Raw genomic sequence first — 27,141 nt, forward strand, 5'->3', positions numbered from 1 at the left:
ATGCCCGGCCGATTGGTAGGAAGCCTGCGCAGCGAATTCGTTACCTCGACGAAGGGAGGTAAGCGGCCGGGAATGAAGGGAGCGCGGCTCTAAAGAAACCTGGCCAAACTGGGGAAGTCTGTGCAGTATCCCTTACCTCGACTAAGGGAGGCAACATGGCTAGGAACGACGAGAAGCGCTGCTTCAAAGGAACAGAAATCAATTTTAACGACTCTAACAAAAGCGTTAGAGGAACAGAACTGTGCTATTAATAACCCTGACCTGAAGAGCTTGTTGGTTTGGGTGTCCGCCCACATATCAAACGCTAACACCTCTCATGTCTGCACGGTGGGCACCTGGGACAGTGTAAGTGTTGAGCAGTGGGCCTGTGCAACGCGGGGTGACCCTGCTGCTCAAAGGTTATGACCGGTGTGGTGCGTAATGTTTGAAGCCTTAAAGAATCACGCGCAGAAAGGGGATCCGACAGCACCCGTTACCCCGTCCGCTCCTCCACTCGTGGAAACAAAGACTGACAGCGAGCCGGAAAATCCCTTTGATCCAGGTCCCATAGATCTGGAAAAGGAGCCTCCAGTCTTCCTCGTTACAGAGGTGGCGTGTTTGTGTCTGTGTCCTTTGTGTCGACAGTGTCATGTTTTTGTTACTGTTCGGAGCTGTTGGTGTGGACATCAGCTTATTCCCGCTGATTTCTATTTGCGCTACAGCTGAGTGTTCTGGTGTGCGCGGTGTCGCAGGTCGACCCCGTTGGAACAAGGGATACATCCAGGTTGGTATTGTTGCCGTGCAAGGTGCAGCATTAAGTTATAAGATCTCTAAGTGGAAACGGAGAGGCAGTGCAAACAGACAAATTAACAGATGACAGTCCAGCAGAAATTAAAAGTTTCCTAGACAGACACAGGCAGTCTGTGTGTGTGCGTGTAAGCATGAAGTAAATGGTGTGCAATAAGGGGTGAATACTGTCTTGGTTTTAGCAGGGATGGAGTTAATTTTCCTCTCAGTAGCTCTGGGTTTTGTATGCGAAGAATGTTGATAAAAATGCTCTGATGATTAGGGTTGTTGTTAATGAGACCAAGGACACTGTCTGGCCTTCCAAGTCTCGTTAATGAGCAGGTGCAGGGAGCTGGGCCAAAGGCAGACAGCGTACCGGTCATTCGGACATCGGGTGGTGAGAAATTGTACATTGTTCATTTTGTATATATTAATGTTCTTATATTTTGTTATTATTGTAGGTTTCCTCTTAGTAACCTGCAGCATAAAGCGACATTTACTTAACTGACTGTGGCCCCCATTCCCTCTACCCACCCACCCCTGCCCTGTCCCGCTCAGGGGTGGGAAGGAGGTGGAGATGGTGTTAAGTCCAGGCAGAGGGAGGTTGGGGGGGAGGTTGTCTTGTTCCCTTTCTCATTGTCCTGCTTTGGTTTTAGTAATAAATGGTTTCCCCGGGTCAAGTCTGTTTTGCCTGTAACAGGAGCTTTAAGGATCTCTCCCTGTTCTTGTCTCAAACCTCAGGCCTTTTTTTTTTTTGTCTTCTTATGTGCCCAGGGCTGTGGCCACCACCAGGCACCCTCCCCATCCGGCAGGGAAGGGCAGCTTACCCAAAACCTGACGTGGTTACAGATACTCCTGTCTGGGTCGGCCAGTGGCCTTTAGCAAGATAAAAGCTGCACCATTTGAATGAGTGAGCTGACGAGCAATTACAGCTTGGACACAGACAGCCAACAGACAGCCCCTGGAATACACCTGTGTTTGTAATACAGAAAAAAATCAGGTAAATGGCGACTCTTACAGGATTTAAGGGCAGTAAATTTGGTAATTGAGGGTATGGGACCTTTGCAACAGGGGTTACCATCTCCTTCAATGATACTTCAAGACTGGAATATTGTCATTATTGATTTAAAAGATTATTTTTTCACTATACCTTTGCATCCTGAGGATGGTCCATGATTCACATTTTCTGTGCCTTCAACCAATATGGGAGAACCCAGCCAGCAATATCACTGGACGGTATTTCCGCAAGGTATGAAAAACAGTCCAACCATCTGCCGATGGTATGTCGCACCAGCCATAGCACCAGTAAGGTGCTTGCATAGGAATAGCCTCGTTTATCATTATAGGGCTGACATCCTAATTGCAGCACCTGATGATTCTCTGGTAGACAGAGTTCTTAATGCTATCACCAGTGCATTATCCAGATTTAAATTGGCTATTGCTCAAGGAAAAATTCAAGAGGTGTGTCCCTGGCAGTATCGCTGCTGGCAAATTATGGAAAGAACAATTGTGTCGCAAAAGTTAAAACCCTTCCAACAGTGTTTACCTGAAACGATTAGCAGAAATTGCTGTCAGCTGTCAGCTGGGTACGCCCGGGATTAGGCCTCTCTACAGAATTGCTTTCTCCACTCTTCCAAACGCGTAAAGGAGACTCAGATTTACCCTCTCCTAGGAGACTCACCCCAGAAGCACAGACGCATTGCAAACAGTTTTGCTACAGATTTCCATTCGTTGGCCCCAGCAACCAGTGCTGCAATTTTTAGGAGAGTTAACGTTGCATCCAGCAACTCAGCTCAGTTACACTCCCATGGAAAATGCCTTGGCAATGTTTTCAGATGGATCAGGACAAACGCACAAATCTGTAATGGTTCGGAAGCAGGATGGTGAGTGGCATCATGACGCACAATCGGTCGAAGGTTCGACCCAAACTGTAGAACTTGCGGCGGTGGTACGAGCTTTGTACAAGTGGAAAGATGAACCCCTCAGTGTTATCTCCGATTCTGCCCATGTGCTCAATGTAATACAACGCGCTGAGCGGGCAGTGCTAAAGGAAATTAATAATCCTTTGCTGTATGACCAGTTTCAACAGCTGTTATCGGTGTTACATGTGCGGGATCGTCCTCACTTTACTGTACATCTGAGAGCTCACACCCCGCTCCCAGGACCTGTCACAGAAGGTAACGCGAGAGCAGATGCTCTCACTAACGCGGCCCTCGTTCCAAACACACTCACGCAGGCTCAGCTGTCCCATGAATTTTATCACCAAAACTCTGCAGCCCTTCAACGACAATTACAGCTGACACGGGAACAAGCTCGGGCAACTGTGCGTTCCTGAAGCAGCTGCCAGAACACAGTTACGCCACCTTGATATGGGGTTAATCCGCACGGTTTGTGCTCTCAAGAATTGTGGCAATCTGATATAACTCACGTCCCGTCATTGGGCCCACACAAATATGTGCATGTAACTATCGACACCCATCCCAGCTTATTGTTTGCCTCTGCTCATGCAGGAGAACGTGCTCGAGATGTTTGCCAACACTGGACGTCAGCGTTTGCTCTCATGGGGGTTCCCACGCATATAAAAACAGGTAACGGGCCAGCGTATGCTTCTCGCGCAGTCCAAACCGTCCTTGCTCTGTGGGGCACCCAGCGTGTTACTGGTATCCCGCACAACCCCACTGGACAGGCCGTCACTCAACGCGCCCATGGCACACTTAAAAATATGCTGTTAGAACAAGAAGGGGGAACGGAAGGGAGATCTGCAAACGAAAAGTCAGCGAAAGCAATGTATGTGCTCAGTTGTCTAAATGGTTGGAGTGACAATTCTTCCCCAATACAGAAACATTTTGGATCGTCTCCTGTACCTGAGGCCATCCGAGGGCAAGCTCCGGGGATGGTCAAGAATCTGGAAGCAGGGAACTGGGAAGGACCGTTGCCTCTTGTAACGTGGGGAAATGGATACGCTTGTGTCTCTAAAGGAGCAGTGAACATGTGGATCCCTGCGCGGCGGGTACGACCGGTGCTCCAGGCTGCCTTGCGTTCATTGGATTGTTAACGAGCTGTGTGGCAGCTCCGTGGACATCAGTCACGGAAAGCAGAAATGTGTAGGGAACTATCAAAACCCAGCACTACTCCAGTGCCTGCCCTGATGGGGGGTTTTTCATATCTGGGGACTGTGCGTGGGCAGGGATGCCCTCCCATATGGGGGGCCCTGCACCATGGGAACCTTGGGGATGTTTACACCCAATAACTTAGGTCTTTTACAGCGTAAAAGACCTAAACGAAGTACATGTAGCTTTGATTCTGACTGCCAAGACAATACAGAGTTTGGGAACCCAAGTGAAATTATTGCTGCTCCAGTCTTTGCACTTGGTGTGGCAAGTGCCCAGGCGTTCGCTATGCTAAATAAATTGGGCTGTTGGCTTGCTAAGCAAACAAACGCAACTGCATCGGCGCTGTCAGCGCTGCTGACTGATGCAGGTGCTGCACGCGACGCTACTGTACAAAACAGAACTGCTGTCAGCCTGCAGAGCACATCTGACAGGCCTGGTTGCGTGCGCTGGCCACGCGTGCAGCAGCATCTGGTCAGTACTCTTCCTCTGAATCTGCCGAGGGGATAAACAGAGGCGGCTCGGGGCGCAGGAGAGAGACAGGGCCCAGAACGCACTCTGCGAACAACAGGGGAGCCCTGAAGGTGCTGCGCCTGCCTCCTTTCTCTGCCCTAACCCTGCTGATAAGCACCCTCCTGCTCGGCGGTGTCTCCGGTGTAGTCGGGGTGGTAACAGAACAGAGCAGCAATAGATTTTTTATTATGAGCACAAAATCATGGTTGCCAGGATTTTGCTGGGCTTTGCTGTATGAATCTGTCTGATCATTCGGAATCCATTCACAAAAGCATTCAAAACTTGCAAAAAGGAGTACAGAAACTGCAACAAAGGGATGGCTTTGATGTATTCAGAAATCTTTTTGGGGGGTTGACAAAAGCTTACTACAAGTAGCTGTAGGATGCTCATTCATTCCTTTTAGATGTGCATTTTGATCTGCATTCCGTGCGTGTGGAAATGTGTGCAGACTTTAATAGATAAAGCCTTGGAACAAGCCTCTTCTCAGAAACAAAGCAGGGGAGATGTGGGTATTTCTCCAGCCAGTACGGTGCCAGTGAAAGCACTCTGACCTTGGGGGAGGGATACAATCCTGCTCACAGGAAGAAGCCATGGCAGGAGAAGGGAAGATTTAGGATACAAGACATTGTCAGCAGAACTTATGGCTTGTTTCAACAGAGGCTTGCAAAAAACTAGTCACTGGCTTTGTAGGTAAGGAGGTTGCTGCAGTTGTTATGTCTGTAACAGCAGAAGAATGCTGTAGTAGAAAACTACTAGAAAGCAGTGAAACTCAGTTTTGCTCAGCAAACATGAATATTTGTGATCAGTAATTTTATTGGCTAAGCTTGTGTGTGGCATAACTGTTGACTGGACAAGAATGAAGTAAGGATGGGTTATGTTACTCTGGAAAGGAGCCATTATGGTAATTACAGCATTGTTGACCATGGCACGTGCTCTCCCTTGTATTTTATGATGTCTACAAGAAGCCCTCACAAGACCTTTCGATAGAAGTGCATACGCTGTGCTGTTAAAACAAGAAGGGGGAATTATTTGGGACGACGAGTATCAGAAGCCACGGGAATGAGAAACAAAGGACTTTCCGAGAGAAGGAAAACAAGAGAAAGGACATCTGGGGGTGGATGGGTGATCGGAGGGTAGATAAGCACATAAGCTGTAACAATAAATGATTTCACTTAGCGTGCAGCGGGGGTCCGTGACTACGTTCCCACAGCCTTCCCTCGGCCATGGACACTTTCTGAGGCCAAGAACAGCTCACAACGCTCACCTGGCTGTCCTGTCCGGGCCAGGCCACGGCACTCACGCTGATCTGCTCCACAGCCTTCCCCGGCACTCAGGCCAGGCTGACAGGCCTGTGCTTCCCTGCATCCTCCTGTGGCTCTTCCTGTGGACGGGCGTCACGCGTGCTGCCCTCCCGTCAGCCGGGGCTTCCTCGCTCGGCCAGGGCTGCTGGGCAGTGGTGGAAAGTGGCCTGCTGAGCGCTTCGGCCAGCACCCTCAGCCCCAACGGGCGGGTCCCGCCCAGCCCCGCAGATCTGTGTGTGTCGCAGTGCGGTCGCAGGGCGCTGACCATTTCTCCCGGGCGTGGGGGCTGCATTCTGCTCCCCGTGCCGGTCTCTGGCTCGGGGACTGGGCACCCTGAGCACAGCTCGCCGGCACAGATGAGGCGCAGGAGGCGTTCAGCGCCGCAGCCTTTTCCTCAGCCTCTGTCCCCGCGCTGCCCCTGCCCCGCCAGGGACGGGGATTCTCCTCAGCCCTGCTGCTGCTGCTCCTGTCTGTGTAGACACAGCTTTCACGCTCTCTCACAGCAGCAGCAGATTCAGCTCTCGCTGGGCGCTGGCACTGCCAGTTCTACGCCCGCACACCCTCACGGCGTCCTTGGCGTCCTGCGGAGCTGCTGACCAGGCCCGGCCGTGCGGGGGCGGTGCCCGGCCTGCGCCCGAGGGGATGCCGCCTGGGATTGGTCGCTGGGCTCTCACTCTGTCCCTGTTTGGGCCTGCCCTGAGGCAATGCTGTCTGGGATTGGTCCTCTGGGCTGTCACTCTGCCCTCGTTTGGGCCTGCCCTGAAAGGATGCTGACTCTGATTGGTCCTCTGGGCTGTCACTCTGCCCTGGTCTGGGCTGCCGTGAGGGGATGCTCCCTGTGATTGTCCCAGGGTGGTGAGGCTGCTGGGCTGCAGTGCCCGCCCTCGACCTGGGGCAATGCTTCCTCTGATTGGCTGCCTGGGATTTCCCCCTTGCTCCTCCCATCTAATGACGGGTCAGACAGCTTATCAGTCATCACGTGCTGCTCTCCCACGCGGCGTGATTGGTGGAGCCAGCCTGCCCCGCCCCTGCAGGGTGCCCAGCTTTTTCCACTCTTGCCGCCTTTCCTGCAGGCCGAAACTGAGAGTGCAGACTCTCTCGGTGCATCTTTGGACCTATAAAAAGTGGGGTTTGCCCTAAAAAGAGAGTTTAGATGCTTAAAATGAAGCTCTAGGCCTGAATAATGTTGTGATTCCTAAAATGAAGGCTTTGAGCTGTAAAAGTGGGGTTAGGGCCCTGTGAATGAGAATTTGGACTCCAGAAATGAAGCTTGGAGCCCTGTAACGGATGGTTTGGAAACGGAAATGAGGCTTTGGACACTGAAATGAGCTTCAGTGTCTTAAAGCAATGTTTGGGCTCTAAAAAGGAGACTTTGCAAACTAAACCCGAGGCTTTGACCCTGAAAATTAGGTGTCAGGCCACATTTTAGACGTTGGACCTAAAGTGAAGGTTTGGACCATAAAAACGAGGCTTTGAAATCTATAGGAGAGAGTTCAGGCCCTCAAAATTGAGGTCTGGAAAATAAAAACGAGGCTTTGGCCATGAGAAGTCGATGCCGCAAGCCTGTCAGTGTTTAAGAGGCACTTGGGCAGTGTCGGTATTAACGAGCTTTAATGTGGTCAGCCCTGAACTGGTCAGGCAGTTTGACCAGATGATCGTTGTAGGTCCTTCCAACTTAAATACTCTATTCTATTGTATTGTAAAAAAAAAAAAAAAAAAAAAAAAAGAGAGGCTTTATGCCCTAAACATTGCAGACTGGATCCTACAAATTAGTCTATGCGAGCTTTGGGAGCTAAAGAGAGTGTTTGGACCCTAGCAGTGAGTCTTTCAACCCTCAAAATCAGAGTTGAGGCAATAAAAATGACTCTTTGGGCCCTTAAACTGAGTCTTTGAACCTTTGGAGTAGGGTTTGATCTTCTAAATGAGGGTTTGTATCCTAAAAATGAGATTTTAGATGTTGAAAATGACTGTTTGGACAACCAAAATGAGAGTTTGGGCCCTAAAAATGAGACTTGAAGTTTGAACTTTAAAAACATGTGACTGCACCTTAAAACTGGGTCTTTGGACACTGAAACGAGCCCTTGGACCCGGAAAATGATTGTCGTAGTTCAGCCCCGATCGGGACCAAACTACGCAGTCTCCGTTCCTCTCACAAGGAAAATTCTTCACAACAGGCTGGCAGACGCCTCTCAGGACGTTTTTACATCTCATTCACATCTCCTCTCCTCTCCACTTCTCTCAGCCGGGCCGGGCCCAGTCGGGCCCAGTCACCGCCCGGCGGGAGGCCAGAGGGTGAGGCCTGCAAGGCCCACGAGGCTCGCGCCTCCCCCTCTCTGTCCCTGCTCAGCTCCTTCACATCTTCTCTACTTCCTTTTTTTCTGTTTTCCCCTTCTTAAATGCATTACTGCAGAGGCGTTATCATGGAACGTGCTGACACCAATCGGCTCGGCCTTGGCCAGCAGCAGGTCCGCCCTAGGCCCGGCCGAGTCCACTGAACAAAGAGGAGCAACTTCTAGCAGTTTCTGACAGAAGCTGCCACCTTAGGCCCCCCTCACTAAACAAAACCAGAACAGTGATGATTTAGTCTCTAAACTGTGGATTTGGGGCCCTTTAAATAGGATTGTGTGGCTTTACGATGCAGCTTTGGACTAAGAAATGAGGCTTTGTGCCCTAAACATGAAGGCTGGCAATGAAAAATGATGATTCGGGCCTCCAAAAGGAGGACATATCTAAATCTAATTAACGCTTCCTCTTATCTTGTATCTAATTAACAACGTCTTATCTGAGTAAATTATGTTAACATCTCTAAATCTAATTAACAACGTTTTATCTTACCAAACTAAAAATGTGTCCCAGGCCAAGTTTGAGGCCTGTGACTCTGGGGGATCAGAAGAGGAGGGTGATTGTTCACGAGGACAATCACAAGGTGAACACACGTAAACCAACACAAGCATAGCAGTGCCCAACATCAAAAGTGCCCCAAAATAAAGCGCCATCAAAGCGTTAATCATTTTGCTCATTTTTGCAACCTTTTTTTCCTTTGTGATGGTTTAGCCCGAATTACCACACAGTTTCTCTCTCACCCTCCCCCTCCCCAGTGGGGAAGGAAGGAGAACCCATGGGTTGAGATGAAGACAATTTACTAAAATAACAAGGGAAAACTACAATAATAACAGAATATACGGATATTAAAATATACAAAGTGAACAATATGTGTTTTCTCACCACCCGATGTCCCAATGACCGACACAGCCCGTCCCGAGCAGCGATCATGGAAACAAAACCGAGAGGCAAGCAAAGGAGCAAAAGGGAGCCAGCAAGGGAGAGGGAACGATGCCAGCAAACGAGGGAGGAAGATGGATGCCAGGAAGGCAGACACCCGCCCTGCCCAGCCCCCACTTCTCTACTGAGCATGGCGTTCAGGCATGGAACGCTCTCTTTGGCCAGTTTGGGTCAGTTATTCTGTCTGTCTTTCTCCCAGCTTCCCGCATCTGCAAATTAGCGAGACTTGGAGAGCAGGACGGTGTCCTTGGTCTCATTCACAACAACTCATATCATCAGGGTGTTTATCAACATTCTTCACACACGACATCCAAAACACACCGGCTACTGAGAGGAAAAATTAACTCCATCCCTGCCGAAACCAGGACAGTGTCCACCCCTTATTCCATACCATCTACGTCATGCGTATACATATATACGTGTGTGTGTATACACAGAGATGTAACTCCTTCAGTCTGTTGAGCTCATTTAGTCCATGACTTTGGGCTCCATCTGTCCTGACAGTCTTTCAGGACAAGAGAGATGGTATGTAGTGTGGGGTTGTTGCCTGCTGCACCTGGAACTCGCAGTTGGTACATCTGGCGTGGCTGGTGTATCATGTCCATGGTCTGCGAGTGGAAGATGTTGATCTCGAGGAAGTTGTTGGGCGCCAGTTCCTGTTCCATCACCGTTGCATCTCTCTCGGTTTTATTGAAGCTCATTCTTCACTGATCAGGGTGTTCCTTGCTGCAATACCTTTGACGTGACATGTAAGAACTATAGAAATGATTATATACAGGTCAAATTATTGGCTGTTCTCACCTAAAATCAGATCTCCTTCAGCTACACATGGGACTTCCCCATCCTCCCGCATTACCCACCAAGTACATCCAGGCCCTTGAGCAAAAGCAATCCCACAGGTGGGTTTGCTTTTGCAAGGGGAAGAATAACCCAGACCGTCTTTCCTAACATATTCCTTAGATGCACCACAGGGACTTTATCACCCTCTGCAATATGTAACAGTTCTGGCTGGGCAGGGCCAGCTCGATTGGTGGATCCCCGAGTGTTGACTAACCAGGTGGCTTTTGCTAAATGTTTATCCCAATTTTTGAAGGTCCCACCACCCATTGCTTTCAGTGTAGCTTTCAGCAGTCCATTGTGCCGTTCAATCTTTCCAGAGGCTGGTGCGTGATAGGGGATGTGGTATACCCACTCGATGCCATGCTCTTTGGCCCAGGGGTCTATGAGGTTGTTTCGGAAATGAGTCCCGTTGTCTGACTCAGTTCTTTCTGGAGTGCCATGTCACCAGAGAACTTGCTTCTCAAGGCCCAAGATGGTGTTTTGGGCAGTGGCATGGGGTACGGGATAGGTCTCCAGCCACCCAGTGCTGGCTTCCACCATTGTAAGGACGTGGCGCTCACCTTGACGAGTTTGTGGGAGTGTGATGTAATCAATCTGCCAGGCCTCTCCATATTTATACTTCAGCCACCGTCCTCCCTACCAAAGAGGCTTTAACCGCTTGGCCTGCTTAATTGCAGCGCATGTTTCACATTCATGGATAACCGGTGCAATAGTGTCCATGGTCAAGTCCACCCCTCGATCACGAGCCCATTTGTATGTTGCGTCTCTTCCTTGATGGCCCGAGGTATCATGGGCCCACCGAGCTAAAAATAGTTCACCCCTGTGTTGCCAATCTAGGCCCACTTGGGAAACTTTAATCGTAGCAGCCTGATCCACCCTTTGGTCATTTTGGTGTTCTGCCGTGGCTCAACTCTTGGGTACGTGGGCATCTACGTGATGGACTTTTACAACTAGATTCTCCAGCCGGGCAGCAATATCCTGCCACAGTGCAGCAGCCCAGATGGGTTTGCCTCTGCGCTGCCAGTTGCTCTGCTTCCATTGCTTTAACCACCCCCACAGAGCGTTTGCCACCATCCATGAGTCGGTGTAGAGAGAGAGCACAGGCCATTTTTCCCGTTCAGCGACGTCCAAAGCCAGCTGGATGGCTTTCACCTCTGCAAACTGACTCGATTCACCTTGGCCTTCAGTGGCTTCTGCAACTCGTTGTGTAGGACTCCACACAGCAGCTTTCCACTTCCAATGTTTTCCTACAATGCGACAGGACCCATCAGTGAACAGGGCATACCTCTTCTCATCTTCTGGTAAATTATTATATGGTGGGGCTTCTTCAGCACGTGTCACCTCTTCCTCTGGCGGCATTCCAAAATCTTTGCCTTCTGGCCAGTCTGTGATTACTTCTAAGATTCCTGGGTGATTGGGGTTTCCTATCCGGGCTCGCTGTGTGATCAGTGCGACCCATTTACTCCACGTGGCATCAGTTGCATGATGTGCAGAGGGGACCTTCCCTTTGAACATCGAGCCCAGCACTGGCAGTCGGGGTGCCAGGAGGAGCTGCGCTTCAGTACCAATCACTTCTGAAGCAGCTCGAACTCCTTTGTATGCTGCCAGTATCTCTTTTTCAGCTGGAGTATAGCGGGCCTCAGATCCTCTGTATCCCCGGCTCCAGAAGCCTCGGGGTTGACCTCGAGTCTCTCCTGATGTTCTCTGCCAGAGACTCCAGGTAGGGCCATTCTCCCCGGCTGCAGTGTAGAGGATGTTTTTCACATCTTGTCCTGTCCGGACTGGCCCAAGGGCTACCGCATGAACAATCTCCTGTTTAATTTGTTCAAAGGCTTGTCGTTGTTCAGGGCCCCATTTAAAATCATTCTTCTTTCGAGTCACTTCATAGAGAGGGCTTACAATCATACTGTAATTTGGAATATGCATTCTCCAGAAACCCACAACGCCCAAGAAGGCCTGTGTTTCCTTTTTGTCAGTCGGCGCAGCCATAGCTGTTATTTTGTTGACCACATCCATTGGAATGTGACGACGTCCATCTTGCCATTTTACTCCTAAAAACTGGATCTCTTCTGCAGGCCCCTTGACTTTGCTTTGTTTTATGGCAAAACCGGCTTTCAGAAGGATTTGGATTATTTTCTCCTCTTTTTCAAAAACTTCTGCTGCTGTGTTGCCCCATACGATGATGTCATCAATGTACTGCAGGTGTTCTGGAGCTCCACCCTTTTCCAGTGCAGCCTGGATCAGTCCATGGCAAATGGTGGGGCTGTGTTTCCACCCCTGGGGCAGTCGATTCCAGGTGGACTGGACCCCCCTCCAAGTGAAAGCAAACTGTGGCCTGCATTCTGGTGCCAAAGGGATGGAGAAGAACGCACTGGCGATGCCAATGGTGGCGTACCACTTGGCTGCTTTTGACTCCAGTTCATACTGAAGCGCTAACATATCCGGCACGGCAGCACTCAGCGGTGGTGTAACTTCATTTAGGCCATGACAGTCCACTGTTAACCTCCACTCTCCACTTGATTTTCACACTGGCCATACTGGACTGTTAAAGGGTGAGCGGGACTTACTGATCACTCCCTGGCTCTCCAGTCGACGAATCAGCTTGAGGATGGGGATTATGGAGTCTCGGTTGGTGCGATATTGCCGCCGGTGCACCGTGGTGGTAGCAATTGTTACCTGTTGTTCCTCAACCTTCAGCTTCCCACAACGGAAGGGTCCTTTGAAAGTCTGGGCAAGATGGACAGCTGTTTATTCTCCTCCGTCTCCACGGTGGCTCTACCAAAAGCCCACCGGTGCCCTTTTGGGTCTTTGAAATACCCACTCCTGAGGCAATCTATACCAAGAATGCACGGAGCATCTGGGCCAGTCACTATGGGGTGCCTTTGCCACTCCTTCCCCATCAGACTCACTTCAGCCTCCAATGCAGTCGGCTCTTGGGATCCTCCTGTCACTCCAGAAATACAAACGGGTTCTGCGCCATTACAGCTCGCTGGCATTAGGGTACGCTGTGCACCGGTGTCTGCTAGAGCCTTATACTCCCATGGGTCTGATGTGCCAGGCCATTGAATCCATACAGTCCAATAAACTCTGTTGTCCCTCTACTCCGCCTGGCTGGAGGCAGGGCCCCTCTAGTCCTGTTTGTAATATTCTCTATTCACTTTCTGTGAATATGAATCAGAAGTCCCTTCCATCGAATCAGAGGTGAGATCAGCCCTTCTGTGCTGTCTGGGGAACTGCCCACCAGAGACAGAGCAGCAGTTTTCCTGGAAGAACCTCCCTTTGTGATTGTTTTACCTCACAACTCATGGACACGTGTCTCTAGGGCCGAGGTAGGCTTTCCGTCCCACTTCCTTGTGTCCTCTCCTTGGCGGCAGACAATATCTTCCTTAAAGAAATACCTGTCCCTCACGCCTGACAGGAGTCGCCTCCAGAGGCTGCAGGCTGCTGACTCTCTTCCAATTGCCCTGTCAATGGCCGCTTCCCCAGACAGGGATCCCAGCTGCCTGGCTTCCCTGCCTTCTAATTCCAGGCTACTGGCCCCGCTGTCCCAGCGTCGGAGCAACCAGGTGACAAGTTCCCCTTGGCTGAAATCTTTTCGCAGCTCACTCAGGGACAGGGACCGGGTGACTACCTCTCCTTCTGCCTCTCCCTGTTCTTGAGATGGCCCTGGTTCATCATCATCTCTCACTATGCAAACTGATTTGTTGGTGCATTTCTTATGTACAGGGGCAACTAACACTGGCGGGGGTTGGTTTTTCGGTTTCTCTTTGGTACTGCTTGCCGAGGTTTGAGTAGCCACAGTGTCTGGCGTGGGGGCCGAAGCAATCGCAGTGCCCGGAGAGGGGCTGGGGTAGCTGCGGTGCCTGCCGTAGGGGCTGAAGTAGCTGCAGCATTTGTAGCAGGAGTTGGAGTAGCCACAGTGTCTGCTGCTGGGGTTGGAGCAGCCATAATATTTTTAAATAGTTGTCTCAACTTAATCACGATCAAGGTCTGAGATAGCTGCAAGAGACCTGCCGACATGAACACGGTGGCTGGGGTATCGCAGGGGTATTCAAAATTCTCAAAAGCTGTTGAAATCAGCTTGGCGAAGTGGGGAAAGCTGTAAACAGATGTTCCCCCCGCGGCCTGGCTTCCCGGAACAAAACAACAGGTATAGTTCCAAACAACACCCTCGAGATGGCTCCCGAAATACCCGGGCGGAGCTGCCTCGGCCTCCTCGCTCTGCGCACTGCCCGCCGCGATTGAGTGCAAATACGAAATCGGTCCCGTTTCCAGTGATCTCGTGAAGCAAACCAGTGCCACACAGCACAGCAGAGCGATACCTTTGATCCAACACACAGTGTTGATAAACCGCACAGAAACACCAACAAACAGCAGCAAGTGAGCTGCTGTCCAATACAGCTCTGAAAACAACTCCGAGAGCAAATAAAACAACTTTGTGCCCAGTGATGACCAAACCGGCACAAGGAGTGCTTGGAACAAATCTGTTTTCAACACACGGTGTTCAGACCTGTCCTTAACTCAGCCCTCTGGGACTGACCGGGGGCTCGAACCTTGCATCCTCAGACTGAGGTCTGATGATCTCACGACTGATGTAGTGAGGCCCCTTCGAGCCCCACGTTGGGCGCCAAAAAGACCGTGGTGGTTTGGCCTGGTCACCACACAGCCTCAGGGGATGGGGGAGAGAAATCGGGAAGAAAAGAAAACTCGTGGGTTGAGATAAAAACAGTTTGCTAAAATAGCAAAGGAAAACTACAAAAATAACAGAATACAAGGATATTAATATATACAAAACATACAAAATAAACATTGCACGATTGCTCACCACCTGATGTCCAAATGACCGATGCAGCTCGTCCCAAGCAGCGATCACGGAAACAACACCAAGCAGCAAGCAAAGGGGTGGGAGAGCGAGCCAGCAAGGGAGAGGGAACGATGCCAGCAAGCGGGGGAGATGGCAAGAAGATGGATGCCAAGGATGCATGCCAGAATGGATGCCCCCTCCCACAGGCAACCCCCACTTCTCTACTGAGCGTGACGTTCAGGCATGGAACACTCTCTTTGGCCAGTCTGGGTCAATTATTCTGTCTGTCTTTCTCCCAGCTTCCCGCATCTGCACATTAACGGGACTTTAATGAGACTTGGAAAACCAGACAGTCTCCTTGGTCTCATTCACAACAACTGGTATCATCAGAGAGTTTTATCAACATTCTTCACATATGAAAGCCAAAACACACCGGCTACTGAGAGGAAACTTAACTCCATCCCTGCCGAAACCAGGACACACAACTTGGGTGGTGCAACAAGAGCCCTTATCGGTGAAGGCTGAGGCAAAAAAGTCATTGAGCACCTCAGCCTTGTCCATGTCCCGGGTAACCAGGTGACCCGTTTCCTTCCAGAGGGGGGCTACATTCTCCCTGCACCTCCTTTTATCCCTGAAGGGCCTATAGAAGCTTTTCTTGTTGCTCTGGAAGTCCTTCACTATGTGCCAGCGAGGTAGGGGAAAACCCCTGAAAGTGGTGTTTCTGCCCAGTTTCAAACCGGGGACCTTTCACATGTGAGGCGAACGTGATCACCACCACACTACAGAAATGGGGTGAAGTGGGGTTTTGCACCATCTCTCGAGAAGAGCGAATCCCATTTCCCACTCTGGGTGCTCCCAAACACCCCACACCCCTGTGGGAAATGCACTCCTCTCCCACTTTGATCTCCCAAGCCCAGACCCCAAAACTGCTGTGTCTCAGCACATTTTCCCAGCCTCTTGCTCTCTGCCTTGTGGGCCATCACCCCAAAGGACAGAGCTGCCCTGCTGCCTGCAAGGGCTGTTCATGCTGGGATGCACATTCACCTCACACACAAAAGGTCCTCGACTCAAAACCAGACAGAAATGGTCTCATCTTTTGCCAGAAATGGTAAAAAATATCCCGCTCCACTTGCTTCTGCTGCCCCATCCACAGGCAACGCGTTTGTGCTGTGACCAGGCATTTCCCCTGCTTTGGTGTTGCGCTGGGTTCCTCCACGACAAACCCCAAGAGAAGGGAAAGAGGTCAGTTCTCCACCTGAACGTTCCTGCATTTTTAGAGGAATCAACCACTCGTACATCAGACGCAAGAAAAGGAGAAAACGTTGTTTTGTGGTTGGTTGAAGGCACGGAGATGAAGCCAGCAGTGGGAAAGTTGGGATTTTACCATCTAGCAAAGGAAAGAGGAGGAAAACATGGCGAGACCCTCCTGTGCACCCAGTGCGACCTCAATAATCTGTGCTTCTCGTATCTGGCGTTATATCTGGGGGAAAAGAAAAGACCTGGCAGCTCCCAGGAGGTCCAGTGGTTAGGATTTGGTGCTGTCATCTCTGTGGCCTGGGTTTGATTCCTGGTCAGGGAAAAGTGAATGTTGGCGGTAGGTTTCTTTGTTGGGTTTTGTTTTTTTTTTAAAAAAAAAAAAGCACCACGACATGCTGGAGGGGAGGGATGCCATCCTTGACAGGCTGGAGAGGTGGGCCCGTGCAAAACTCATGAAGTTCAACCAGGCCAAGTGCAAGGTCCTGCACCTGGGTCATGGCAATCCCAGGCACAAGCACAGGCAGGGCGGGGAATGGATTGAGAGCAGCCCTGAGGAGAAGGACTTGGGAGTGATGGTGGACAAGAAGCTCAACATGAGCCGGCAATGCGCCCTTGCGGCCCAGAAGGCCAACCGCATCCTGGGCTGCATCAGGAGAAGCGTGGCCAGCAGGTCGAGGGAGGCGATTCTCCCCCTCTACTCTGCCCTGGTGAGACCCTACCTGGAGTACTGTGTCCAGTTCTGGAGCCCCCAACATAAGAAGGACGTGGACCAGTTGGAGAAGGTCCAGAGGAGGGCCACGAAGATGATAAAAGGGCTGGAGCACCTCTCTTATGAGGACAGGCTGAGAGAGTTGGGGCTGTTCAGCCTGGAGAAGAGAAGGCTCCGGGGAGACCTGATAGCGGTCTTCCAGTACCTCAAGGGGGCTACAGGAAAGATGGGGAGAGGCTGTTCAGCAGGGCCTGTTGTGACAGGACGAGGGGTAACAGTTTCAAAATAGAGGGAGGAGATTCAGATCAGATATTAGGGAAAAGTTTTTTACACTGAGGGTGGTGGAGCACTGGCCCAGGCTGCCCAGAGAGGTGGTGGAAGCCCCATCCCTGGAAACATTCAAGGCCAGGTTGGCTGGGGCTCTGAGCAACCTGATCCGGTTGGAGATGTCCCTGCTCCTGGCAGGGGGTTGGACTGGATGGCCTTTGAAGGTCCCTTCCAACCCCAACCATTCTGTGACTCTATGACGTGTGGTGCCGTGTCACAAAGACCCCGGGCTGGACCAATGCCCCCGCCCACTTGCCCCCTGCTCAGTGGCGCGTTTGCCACGGATGCTGGAGGATCAGGACGGGCTTTGACCGCACCAACGTCCCCACATCCAGGCATCTCCTTTGCTGCAGCCACTTGTGGTGATGGAGCTGAGGTCGGGGCGCCGCGTGAGGCCACAGTCCCCCCCGGCCCAGTGTCCCGCAGCGGTGCTGGAGCAGGAGGCAGGAGCCTCTTGTGAGCCTCCCCCACAGAAAAGGAGGCGCCAGGGCCCCAGGGAACAAGGTGAGCGCAGAGCATCGCCCCGGGCACCGGCCAGAGGGGATTTTGGCCGGTGCCCAGCTGAGCGAGCAGAGGCCTCCATGCCCTGGGAACGTGCTCCGGCCTCTCCCCTATCCCGCTGCCGGTATCACCCTCCCCCAGCACCCCTGCGTGGTGCTGGGGGTGACAGTGCTGCCGTCCCCCCGCAGCGTGCAGCCTGTGCCATCGGGCAGACTGTGACCCCGAGGTGGTTGGGCAGCTGTGCTGTCAGAATCGGCTCTGCATCCACGAGAACTGCCTGGTGAGTCCCGGGGCTCCACAGCCCCCAGTCCCCGACAGCCCCTGGTCCCTAAACCCCCCAGTCCCCAGCCCTGCACCGCCAGCAGCCCCTGGCACGTGCCCTCTTTTCCCCTCGTGCAGTACCACGCCAGCGGGCTGAGCCAGAGAGGGGCCGATGAAGAGGGCTTCTACAGCTTCCTCTTCCCCGACATCCGGCAGGAGCTGAAGCGCGTGGCACGGAAGGTGAGGCTGGGGGGCACGTGTCCCCACCGTGGTCCCCATGTCCTGTGTCCGGCATTGCACACGCCAGTAACCCCACCAGGGATGCTCTGGCAGCCAGCTGCCAGGAGCCCCCCAGCTCCTCCTCCACCCAAAAAGGCCCGTTTCTGCAGAAACTGGGGGTTTGGAGGGGAAGGTGGCACGATGTCACGGGCCAGGCAGCCCACCAAAACGTGGCGGGGCTGTGCTGGGGGAGGGCGAACCGGGCTCCCCAGGGCTGTGCGGCACTGATGCCGTCCACCTCTGTGCCATCCCCAGCGCTGCTGCATCTGCCAGCTGCAGGGCGCCTCGGTCATCTGCCAGCGCCGGCGCTGCCGTAGAATCTTCCACTTCCCCTGCGGCAGCAAGCGAGGCTGCGTCTCCCAGTTCTTCGGGGTGTACAAGTGAGTGGAGCTGCCCCCCGGGGCTGGGGCTGGGGATGGGGCCGGGCTGGAGGAGGCTGGGGCTCAGCTGTCTCCTGCGTCCCACAGATCCTTCTGCTGGAAGCACCGGCCAGTGCAGAGGGTGCGGGCGCTGCGGCAGGAGCAGAGCCTCTGCCTCATCTGCCAGGAGGCGGTGGCGGGGCAGCCCTGCTACAACACCCTGGTCTGTCCCGCCTGCGCCAGCACCTGCTTCCACCGCCGCTGCATCCAGGTAGGCGGCATCGCCCCCGGCCCCTGGCGTGGTCATCAGCCCTGGTTTGCACCCTGTCACCCAGCTGCGGGGGGGCGAACGGGACCCCTGCGCTGCTCATGCTGATGCCATCTCTGCCCCAGGGCGAGGCACTGAGCTCTGGGCTCTACCACTTCCGCTGCCCTCTGTGCCAGGACACGGCCACCTTCCAGGCGGAGATGTTCCGCCTGGGCATCAAAATCCCTGACAGGTGGGTGCCCTGCCCTCCCCTCTGCCTCCCTCCTCCTGGGCCATGCTCCAGTCCATCCCCTCCACCTGCCCGGCTGCCGGCGGGGTGTCCCCCACGCCCCCGCAGCTGAGCGCTCCCCTGCTCTTGCAGAGATGCTGCCTGGGAGGAGGACGGGGCCTTTGCAGACCTTTCCCTGCGGCACAGCTCCTGCGACGCCAGCCAGTGCCTGTGCCCGCTGGGATGGGAGCAGGCGGAAGCGAGTGGGTGAGTGCCACCGACCGCGGTCCCTGCAGCCCCAGTGAGGAGACGAAGCCTTTGTCTCCTTCTTTGGGCAGAGATGGAGATCCATCCGCAGGTCCTGAGGGAACTGGCGGATGAAGTTGCCAAGCCACTGGCTATCATATTTGAGAAATCGTGGCGGTCTGGTGAGGTCCCCGATGACTGGAAGAGAGGAAACATAACCCCCATTTTTAAAAAGGGGAACAAGGAGGACCGGGGCAATTACAGGCCGGTCAGCCTCACCTCCGTGCCTGGCAAGGTCATGGAGCAGATTCTCCTGGAAACCATGCTAAGGCACAAGGAGAGCAAGGAGGTGGTTGGTGACAGCCAACACAGCTTCACCAAGGGCAGATCGTGCCTGACCAATTTGGTGGCCTTCTATGACGGGGTGACGGCATCCGTGGACAAGGGACGGGCAACGGATATCATCTACCTGGACTTGTGCAAAGCTTTTGACACTGTCCCGCACGACATCCTTCTCTCTAAACTGGAGAGACATGGGTTTGATGGACGGACCACTCGGTGGATAAGGAATTGGCTGGATGGCCGCACTCAGAGAGTGGTGGTCAACGGCTCAATGTCCATGTGGAGACCGGTCATGAGTGGTGTCCCTCAGGGGTCCGTGCTGGGCCCGGCCCTGTTCAACATCTTTGTCGGCGACATGGACAGTGGGATAGAGTGCACCCTCAGCAAGTTTGCCAATGACACCAAGTAGTGTGGTGCCGTCGACACGCTGGAAGGGAGGGATGCCATCCAGAGGGACCTTGACAGGCTGGAGAGGTGGGCCCGTGCCAACCTCATGAAGTTCAACCAGGCCAAGTGCAAGGTCCTGCACCTGGGTCATGGCAATCCCAGGCACAAGCACAGGCAGGGCGGGGAATGGATTGAGAGCAGCCCTGAGGAGAAGGACTTGGGAGTGATGGTGGACAAGAAGCTCAACATGAGCCGGCAATGCGCCCTTGCGGCCCAGAAGGCCAACCGCATCCTGGGCTGCATCAGGAGGAGCGTGGCCAGCAGGTTGAGGGAGGTGATTCTGCCCCTCTGCTCTGCCCTGGTCAGACCCCACCTGGAGTACTGTGTCCAGCTCTGGAGCCCCCAACACAAGGACATGGACCAGTTGGAGAAGGTCCAGAGGAGGGCCACGCAGATGATGAGAGGGCTGGAGCGCCTCTCTTATGAGGACAGGCTGAGAGAGTTGGGGCTGTTCAGCCTGAAGAGGAGGCTCTGGGGAGACCTGATAGCGGTCTTCCAGTACCTCAAGGGGGCTACAGGAAAGATGGGGAGAGGCTGTTCAGTAGGGCCTGTTGTGACAGGATGAGGGGTAACGGTTTCAAAATAGAGAGAGGTAGATTTAGCTTGGATATTAGGAAACAAATTTTTACAATGAGGGTTGTAGAACACTGGAACAAGTTGCCCAGAGAGGTGGTGGAAGCCCCATCCCTGGAAACGTTCCAGGCCAGGTTGGATGAGGCTCTGAGCAACCTGCTCTGGTTGGGGATGTCCCTGCTCCTTGCAGGGGTTTGGACTGGATGGCCTTTGAAGGTCCCTTCCAACCCTAACCATTCTATGATTCTATGGAGGTTCCCTGGGATGCTGAGCTGGGCCTGGCACGGGGTGCGTGCCGGCAGCTCAGCCCTGGCTGCCAGGGCGGAAGCAGGCTGGAGCTGGGCTCAGCACAGCGCCGGGGCTGGCACCCCGTAGCTCAGGGGCCGTTGGTGGCAGTGGGTCTCGTTGCTCCCCTAGGCCCTGGAGACTTCTGCTCTGCAGCTCCTGTGCCTCCTGCGGGACCCACCAGCTCTGCTCAGCCGTGGCGGAGGATGCTGACTCTTGGGAGTGCCGCGACTGCAGCAACACGAGCAGCGGTGAGGGTTTCAGCTGGGGGGACAGGGTCCCCTGGGCCATGTCTGGGACCTGGGGACAAGCGAAGGCTGTGCTCTGGGGAGGGAGGGCATGGACTTGCGCTCATCATCTCCCTGCCCCTTGCAGTGCCTCCCGTTGCAGCCCACGCAGATTCCAGCCCTCCGGCGCAGGGACCCTCACGCAGCGCCCCGGCTGCTGCTGGGGCTGAGGAAGAAGAGGCCATGTCCTGGTTTTGGCAGGGATGGAGTTAATTTTCCTCTCAGTAGCTGGTGTCCCCCTGCAGCCTGTGGAGGCCCGCGGAGGAGCAGAGATCCCCCTGCAGCCCGTGCAGGACCCCACGCCGCGGCAGGCGGGTGCCTGAAGGAGGCTGTGGCCCACGGAGGGCCCGCGCTGGGGCAGCCATTCTGGAGATGCTGCACCCCGTGGAAGAGATGACCCACGCCGGAGCAGTTTCATGAAGGACTGTGGCCCGTGGGAGGGACCCCACGCTGGAGCAGGGGAGGAATGCGAGGAGTTCTTCTCCCGACAACGAAGAAGTGGCATAAAACAACGCGTGATGGACTGACCACAACCCCCATTCCCTCTTCCCCCCTGTGCCGCTCAGGGGGAAGGTGGTAGAGATAATGTTAAGCCCGGGAAGAGGGAGGGGTGGGGGGAGGTTATCTTGTTCCCTGTCTCATTCTTCTGCTTTGGTTTTAGAAATAAATGAATAGTTTTCCCCAGGTCGCGTGAGCCTGTTTTGCCCGTAACGGTAACGTTAAGGATCTCTCCCCATCCTTATCTCAAACCTCGAGCTGTTTTTCTTATATCATCTCTCCCTGTTCTCTCGGGGGGTGGGGGGAGTGAGAGAGAGACTGCGCAGTCTGGTCCCGAGCGGGGCTGAACCAGGACAATCTCCCAGTTAAAACTGAAGATGTGTGCGAGGGAGAAACCAACGAGTGTCCCCCAGGCTTGTTTGCAGATGATGTATGACAGAGAGCTCAGACCTGACCAGGGCTCTCCAGTGATGATGCCTGTGGTTCCGGAACGGACGACTCCTAGAATTCGAGGACTTCCTGATTCTCTGAACCCCACCGGGGTCCAGCTACAGGGGAAGATACAAAGGACCCCCATAGCAGACAGACCCACAGGCGCTCTGGAGGGAACAGTGACCCCCGATCACAGGAGGACAGGGAGGAAAGTGTGGACACGGGGAGAAGTAGCCCAAGAACTCATTAACTTTGGGAGGAAGTACGGTCTTGGTGGTGGCTCCGGGCAAAGGGTGGCCGGCGCTGGTCAAGAGCAGTCAGGATTCGAAGTCGGTCCGACCCATTGATCATGGGGGAGGGAGACCCCTCAGCCGTCAGGAATGGTGGCAACTGGGGCTCCAGACTGGCATTCCCCGAGATTCAATGGATGGGCTTCCGACCCAGAAGTTCGAGAAACTGGTACAAACATGGTCCGGGTAAAAAGTTAATTCTGAAACAACCGCTAGTGCCCCACCATTGATCGACCTTGGGGAAGAAACTGATGCAGAAAAGAGGGCGGAAGGAAACTACGTTCCCCGTTCCCTGAAGGTGGGGGGAAACAGAGGACGGACTTTTGTAAAACAACTCACCGTAAATATGAGAGGAGATTATTGGTTACAGTGGCTGTAGGGCCACGGAGAAAACAGTAACCTTTCTAACTGACACGGGTGTCCCAGAATCACGGACTTTTGTTCAAAACCCCCCGCCTTGGTACCTGCCATCTCGGGCCCTGACCACAAACAAAACCCTTCCCATTTTCCGGGAAAACCTGTTTTGGCCGAGCACCCGCCATCGGAACTGTACCACTGGTACCCACCAGCGCTCTGAACACAGATGCATGGAAAGCAAAAGATGCCTCTGGGAAGGAACATAAAACTAACAGCAGTGGGTTATTCCATCCTTCTCACAACGATCTGCTTCCACTTCCTTAAAAAAGAGCCGAGTTTGGTTTTTCTTTTCTTTTCCAGATGAAATCTTTTGACGCCAGCCTGAAGAAATATATGAAGCTGCTGATTGCCTGTATGATTTCATCGCTGATAGTTTTATTAATATTTATAGGATGTTTGGCATATTATCACAAACATTGTTTTGGTCGACCATTGTTGCCGCCTTTGATATTTGGGGAAACACCTGCGCCCCCTCTTTGGCTTGGGGTGGCAAAATGAATTCACAGCTCTAGGGCAGCAGGTGGCCAACGCTTTTAACCTGACTAATTGTTGGGTATGTGAAAGTTGATTTAAAAATGATTACTAACGAAACGGCCCATGCCTTTGACCTACAGGCAGATCAGGCCACACAAACGCCAACCACATTGCATGGCTCTCAATTATCTGCTAGCCGCAGAAGGAGGTGTTTGTGGTAAACTGAATGGTTCTAATTGTTGTTTAAAAATTGATGAGAGCAGGAAAATTGTTAAACAAATTGCCGCAGGAATACGGGAGCTAGCCCACGCGCCTGACCAGACAGGGAAAGGCCGGGACATTGACACACTTTCTTGGCTCCCTGGGAGTCCATGGGTCAAGCGAATCCTATTCTATTTGTTCCGTGGATTCGCCATGCTGATGTTTGTACCACGCACCGTTCCCTGTTCTATACAATTCATTCAACGTGCTGTACCTCGTATGCAGTTTATAACTACTGCCTCACCCCTTGGCGTCAAACACATTTGCGCTGTGTGCCACACCACGCCATCAGCAATATGAATTCTATGAGATGGTTTTTCTTTTGAAACAACCATGGATCCACGGCGTGGTATAGAAACTGACAACAAATTTATAGTGGTGGTATTTATTCGCTGGGCCTAAATATGGGACAGAAGTTTCTAGGCCCAAACCACACACGCGCTCTGGGCTGGAGGCGTGGAAATCCATTTTCCTGCTGCGTATCCAGACCCCAGTTCCCATGACCAGGATCACACAGCCACCAGCTCCACGAGGGCCAGTTGCCAGACTCAGCAAAAAAGAAAAAAAAAAAAGGTTGCAAAAATGAGCAAAATGATTAACGCTTTGATGGCGCTTTATTTTGGGGCACTTTTGATGTTGGGCACTGCTATGCTTGTGTTGGTTTACGTGTGTTCACCTTGTGATTGTCCTCGTGAACAATCACCCTCCTCTTCTGATCCCCCAGAGTCACAGGCCTCAAACTTGGCCTGGGACACATTTTTAGTTTGGTAAGATAAAACGTTGTTAATTAGATTTAGAGATGTTAACATAATTTACTCAGATAAGACGTTGTTAATTAGATACAAGATAAGAGGAAGTGTTAATTAGATTTAGATATGTCCTCCTTTTGGAGGCCCGAATCATCATTTTTCATTGCCAGCCTTCATGTTTAGGGCACAAAGCCTCATTTCTTAGTCCAAAGCTGCATCGTAAAGCCACACAATCCTATTTAAAGGGCCCCAAATCCACAGTTTAGAGACTAAATCATCACTGTTCTGGTTTTGTTTAGTGAGGGGGGCCTAAGGTGGCAGCTTCTGTCAGAAACTGCTAGAAGTTGCTCCTCTTTGTTCAGTGGACTCAGCCGGGCCTAGGGCGGACCTGCTGCTGGCCAAGGCCGAGCCGATTGGTGTCAGCACGTTCCATGATAACGCCTCTGCAGTAATGCATTTAAGAAGGGGAAAACAGAAAAAAAGGAAGTAGAGAAGATGTGAAGGAGCTGAGCAGGGACAGAGAGGGGGAGGCGCGAGCCTCGTGGGCCTTGCAGGCCTCACCCTCTGGCCTCCCGCCGGGCGGTGACTGGGCCCGACTGGGCCCGGCCCGGCTGAGAGAAGTGGAGAGGGGAGGAGATGTGAATGAGATGTAAAAACGTCCTGAGAGGCGTCTGCCAGCCTGTTGTGAAGAATTTTCCTTGTGAGAGGAACGGAGACTGCGTAGTTTGGTCCCGATCGGGGCTGAACTACGACAATCATTTTCCGGGTCCAAGGGCTCGTTTCAGTGTCCAAAGACCCAGTTTTAAGGTGCAGTCACATGTTTTTAAAGTTCAAACTTCAAGTCTCATTTTTAGGGCCCAAACTCTCATTTTGGTTGTCCAAACAGTCATTTTCAACATCTAAAATCTCATTTTTAGGATACAAACCATCATTTAGAAGTTCAAGCCCTACTCCAAAGGTTCAAAGACTCAGTTTAAGGGCCCAAAGTGTCATTTTTAATGCCTCAACTCTGATTTTGAGGGTTGAAAGGCTCACTGCTACGGTCCAAACACTCTTTTTAGCTCCCAAAGCTCGCATAGACTAATTTGTAGGATCCAGTCTGCAAGAGTGGGGCCCAAAGAAGCCTGTTTTTTGGGGTTTTTTTTTTGTTTGTTTTTTTTTTTTTTAGAATACAAAAGAGCAGAATATTTAAGTTGGAAGAGACCTACAATGATCATCTGGTCAAACTGCCTGACCAGTTCAGGGCTGACCACGTTAAAGCTCGTTAATACCGACTCTGCCCAAGTGCCTCTTAAACACTGACAGGCTTGCGGCATTGACTTCTCATGGCCAAAGTCTCATTTTTATTTTCCAGACCTCAATTTTGAGGGCCTGAACTCTCTCCTACAGATTTCAAAGCCTCGTTTTTATGGTCCAAACCTTCACTTTAGGTCCAACGTCTAAAATGTGGCCTGACACCTAATTTTCAGGGTCAAAGCCTCGGGTTTAGTTTGCAAAGTCTCCTTTTTAGAGCCCAAACATTGCTTTAAGACACTGAAGCTCATTTCAGTGTCCAAAGCCTCATTTCCGTTTCCAAACCATCCGTTACAGGGCTCCAAGCTTCATTTCTGGAGTCCAAATTCTCATTCACAGGGCCCTAACCCCACTTTTACAGCTCAAAGCCTTCATTTTAGGAATCACAACATTATTCAGGCCTAGAGCTTCATTTTAAGCATCTAAACTCTCTTTTTAGGGCAAACCCCACTTTTTATAGGTCCAAAGATGCACCGAGAGAGTCTGCACTCTCAGTTTCGGCCTGCAGGAAAGGCGGCAAGAGTGGAAAAAGCTGGGCACCCTGCAGGGGCGGGGCAGGCTGGCTCCACTAATCACGCCGCGTGGGAGAGCAGCACGTGATGATTGATAAGCTGTCTGACCCGTCATTAGATGGGAGGAGCAAGGGGGAAATCCCAGGCAGCCAATCAGAGGAAGCATTGCCCCAGGTCGAGGGCGGGCACTGCAGCCCAGCAGGCTGACCACCCGGGGCCAATCACAGCCAGCATTGCCTCAGGGCAGGCCCAAACGGGGGCAGAGTGACAGCCCAGAGGACCAATCCCAGACAGCATTGCCTCAGGGCAGGCCCAAACGGGGGCAGAGTGAGAGCCCAGCGACCAATCCCAGGCGGCATCCCCTCGGGCGCAGGCCGGGCACCGCCCCCGCACGGCCGGGCCTGGTCAGCAGCTCCGCAGGACGCCAAGGACGCCGTGAGGGTGTGCGGGCGTAGAACTGGCAGTGCCAGCGCCCAGCGAGAGCTGAATCTGCTGCTGCCGTGAGAGAGCGTGAAAGCTGTGTCTGCACAGACAGGAGCAGCAGCAGCAGGGCTGAGGAGAATCCCCGTCCCTGGCAGGGCAGGGGCAGCGCGGGGACAGAGGCTGAGGAAAAGGCTGCGGCGCTGAACGCCTCCTGCGCCTCATCTGTGCCGGCGAGCTGTGCTCAGGGTGCCCAGCCCCCGAGCCAGAGACCGGCACGGGGAGCATGATGCAGCCCCCACCCCCCGGGGGAAATGGTCAGCGCCCTGCGACCGCACTGCGACACACACAGATCTGCGGGGCCGGGCGGGACCCGCCCGTTGGGGCAGAGGGTGCTGGCCGAAGCGCTCAGCAGGCCACTTTCCACCACTGCCCAGCAGCCCTCGCCGAGCGAGGAAGCCCCGGCTGACGGGAGGGCAGCACGCGTGACGCCCGTCCACAGGAAGAGCCACAGGAGGATGCAGGGAAGCACAGGCCTGTCAGCCTGGCCTGAGTGCCGGGGAAGGCTGTGGAGCAGATCAGCATGAGTGCCGTGGCCTGGCCCGGACAGGACAGCCAGGTGAGCGTTGTGAGCTTTTCTTGGCCTCAGAAAGTGTCCATGGCCGAGGGAAGGCTGTGGGAACATAGTCACGGACCCCCGCTGCACGCTAAGTGAAATCATTTATTGTTACAGCTTATGTGCTTATCTACCCTCCGATCGCCCATCCACCCCCAGATGTCTTTTCTCTTGTTTTCCTTCTCTCGGAAAGTCCTTTGTTTCTCATTCCCGTG

General features: G+C 53.1%; 1 protein-coding gene across 1 annotated transcript; it reads left to right on the top strand.

Annotated features, from left to right (window-relative positions):
* LOC147600748 (E3 ubiquitin-protein ligase PHF7-like) lies at positions 1-26,394 on the top strand. Its single transcript, XM_086749666.1, has 11 exons — positions 1-58; positions 2,529-2,782; positions 17,244-17,412; positions 17,598-17,689; positions 17,809-17,910; positions 18,205-18,329; positions 18,417-18,579; positions 18,702-18,808; positions 18,938-19,051; positions 20,810-20,928; positions 26,264-26,394. Exons 1-11 carry the CDS (start codon positions 1-3, stop codon positions 26,392-26,394), a joined length of 1,434 nt encoding a protein of 477 aa, XP_086605792.1.
* The last annotated feature ends 747 nt before the right edge of the window (positions 26,395-27,141 follow it).

This window comes from Chlamydotis macqueenii, chromosome 5, assembly GCF_036417535.1.
Source record: "Chlamydotis macqueenii isolate bChlMac1 chromosome 5, bChlMac1.mat, whole genome shotgun sequence".
In the NCBI taxonomy this organism is placed as follows: Eukaryota; Metazoa; Chordata; class Aves; order Otidiformes; family Otididae; genus Chlamydotis; species Chlamydotis macqueenii.

What these genes read in the sequence shown, in the direction of transcription:
- LOC147600748 (XM_086749666.1), top strand. Translation starts at nt 1, where the DNA reads ATGCCCGGCCGATTGGTAGGAAGCCTGCGCAGCGAATTCGTTACCTCG. An exon ending in ATTCTGCCCATGTGCTCAAT is followed by an intron (nt 2,783 to 17,243) that starts GTAATACAACGC and finishes CCCCACATCCAG; the next exon opens with GCATCTCCTTTGCTGCAGCC. An exon ending in CTGCAGCAACACGAGCAGCG is followed by an intron (nt 20,929 to 26,263) that starts GTGAGGGTTTCA and finishes CCTCGGGCGCAG; the next exon opens with GCCGGGCACCGCCCCCGCAC.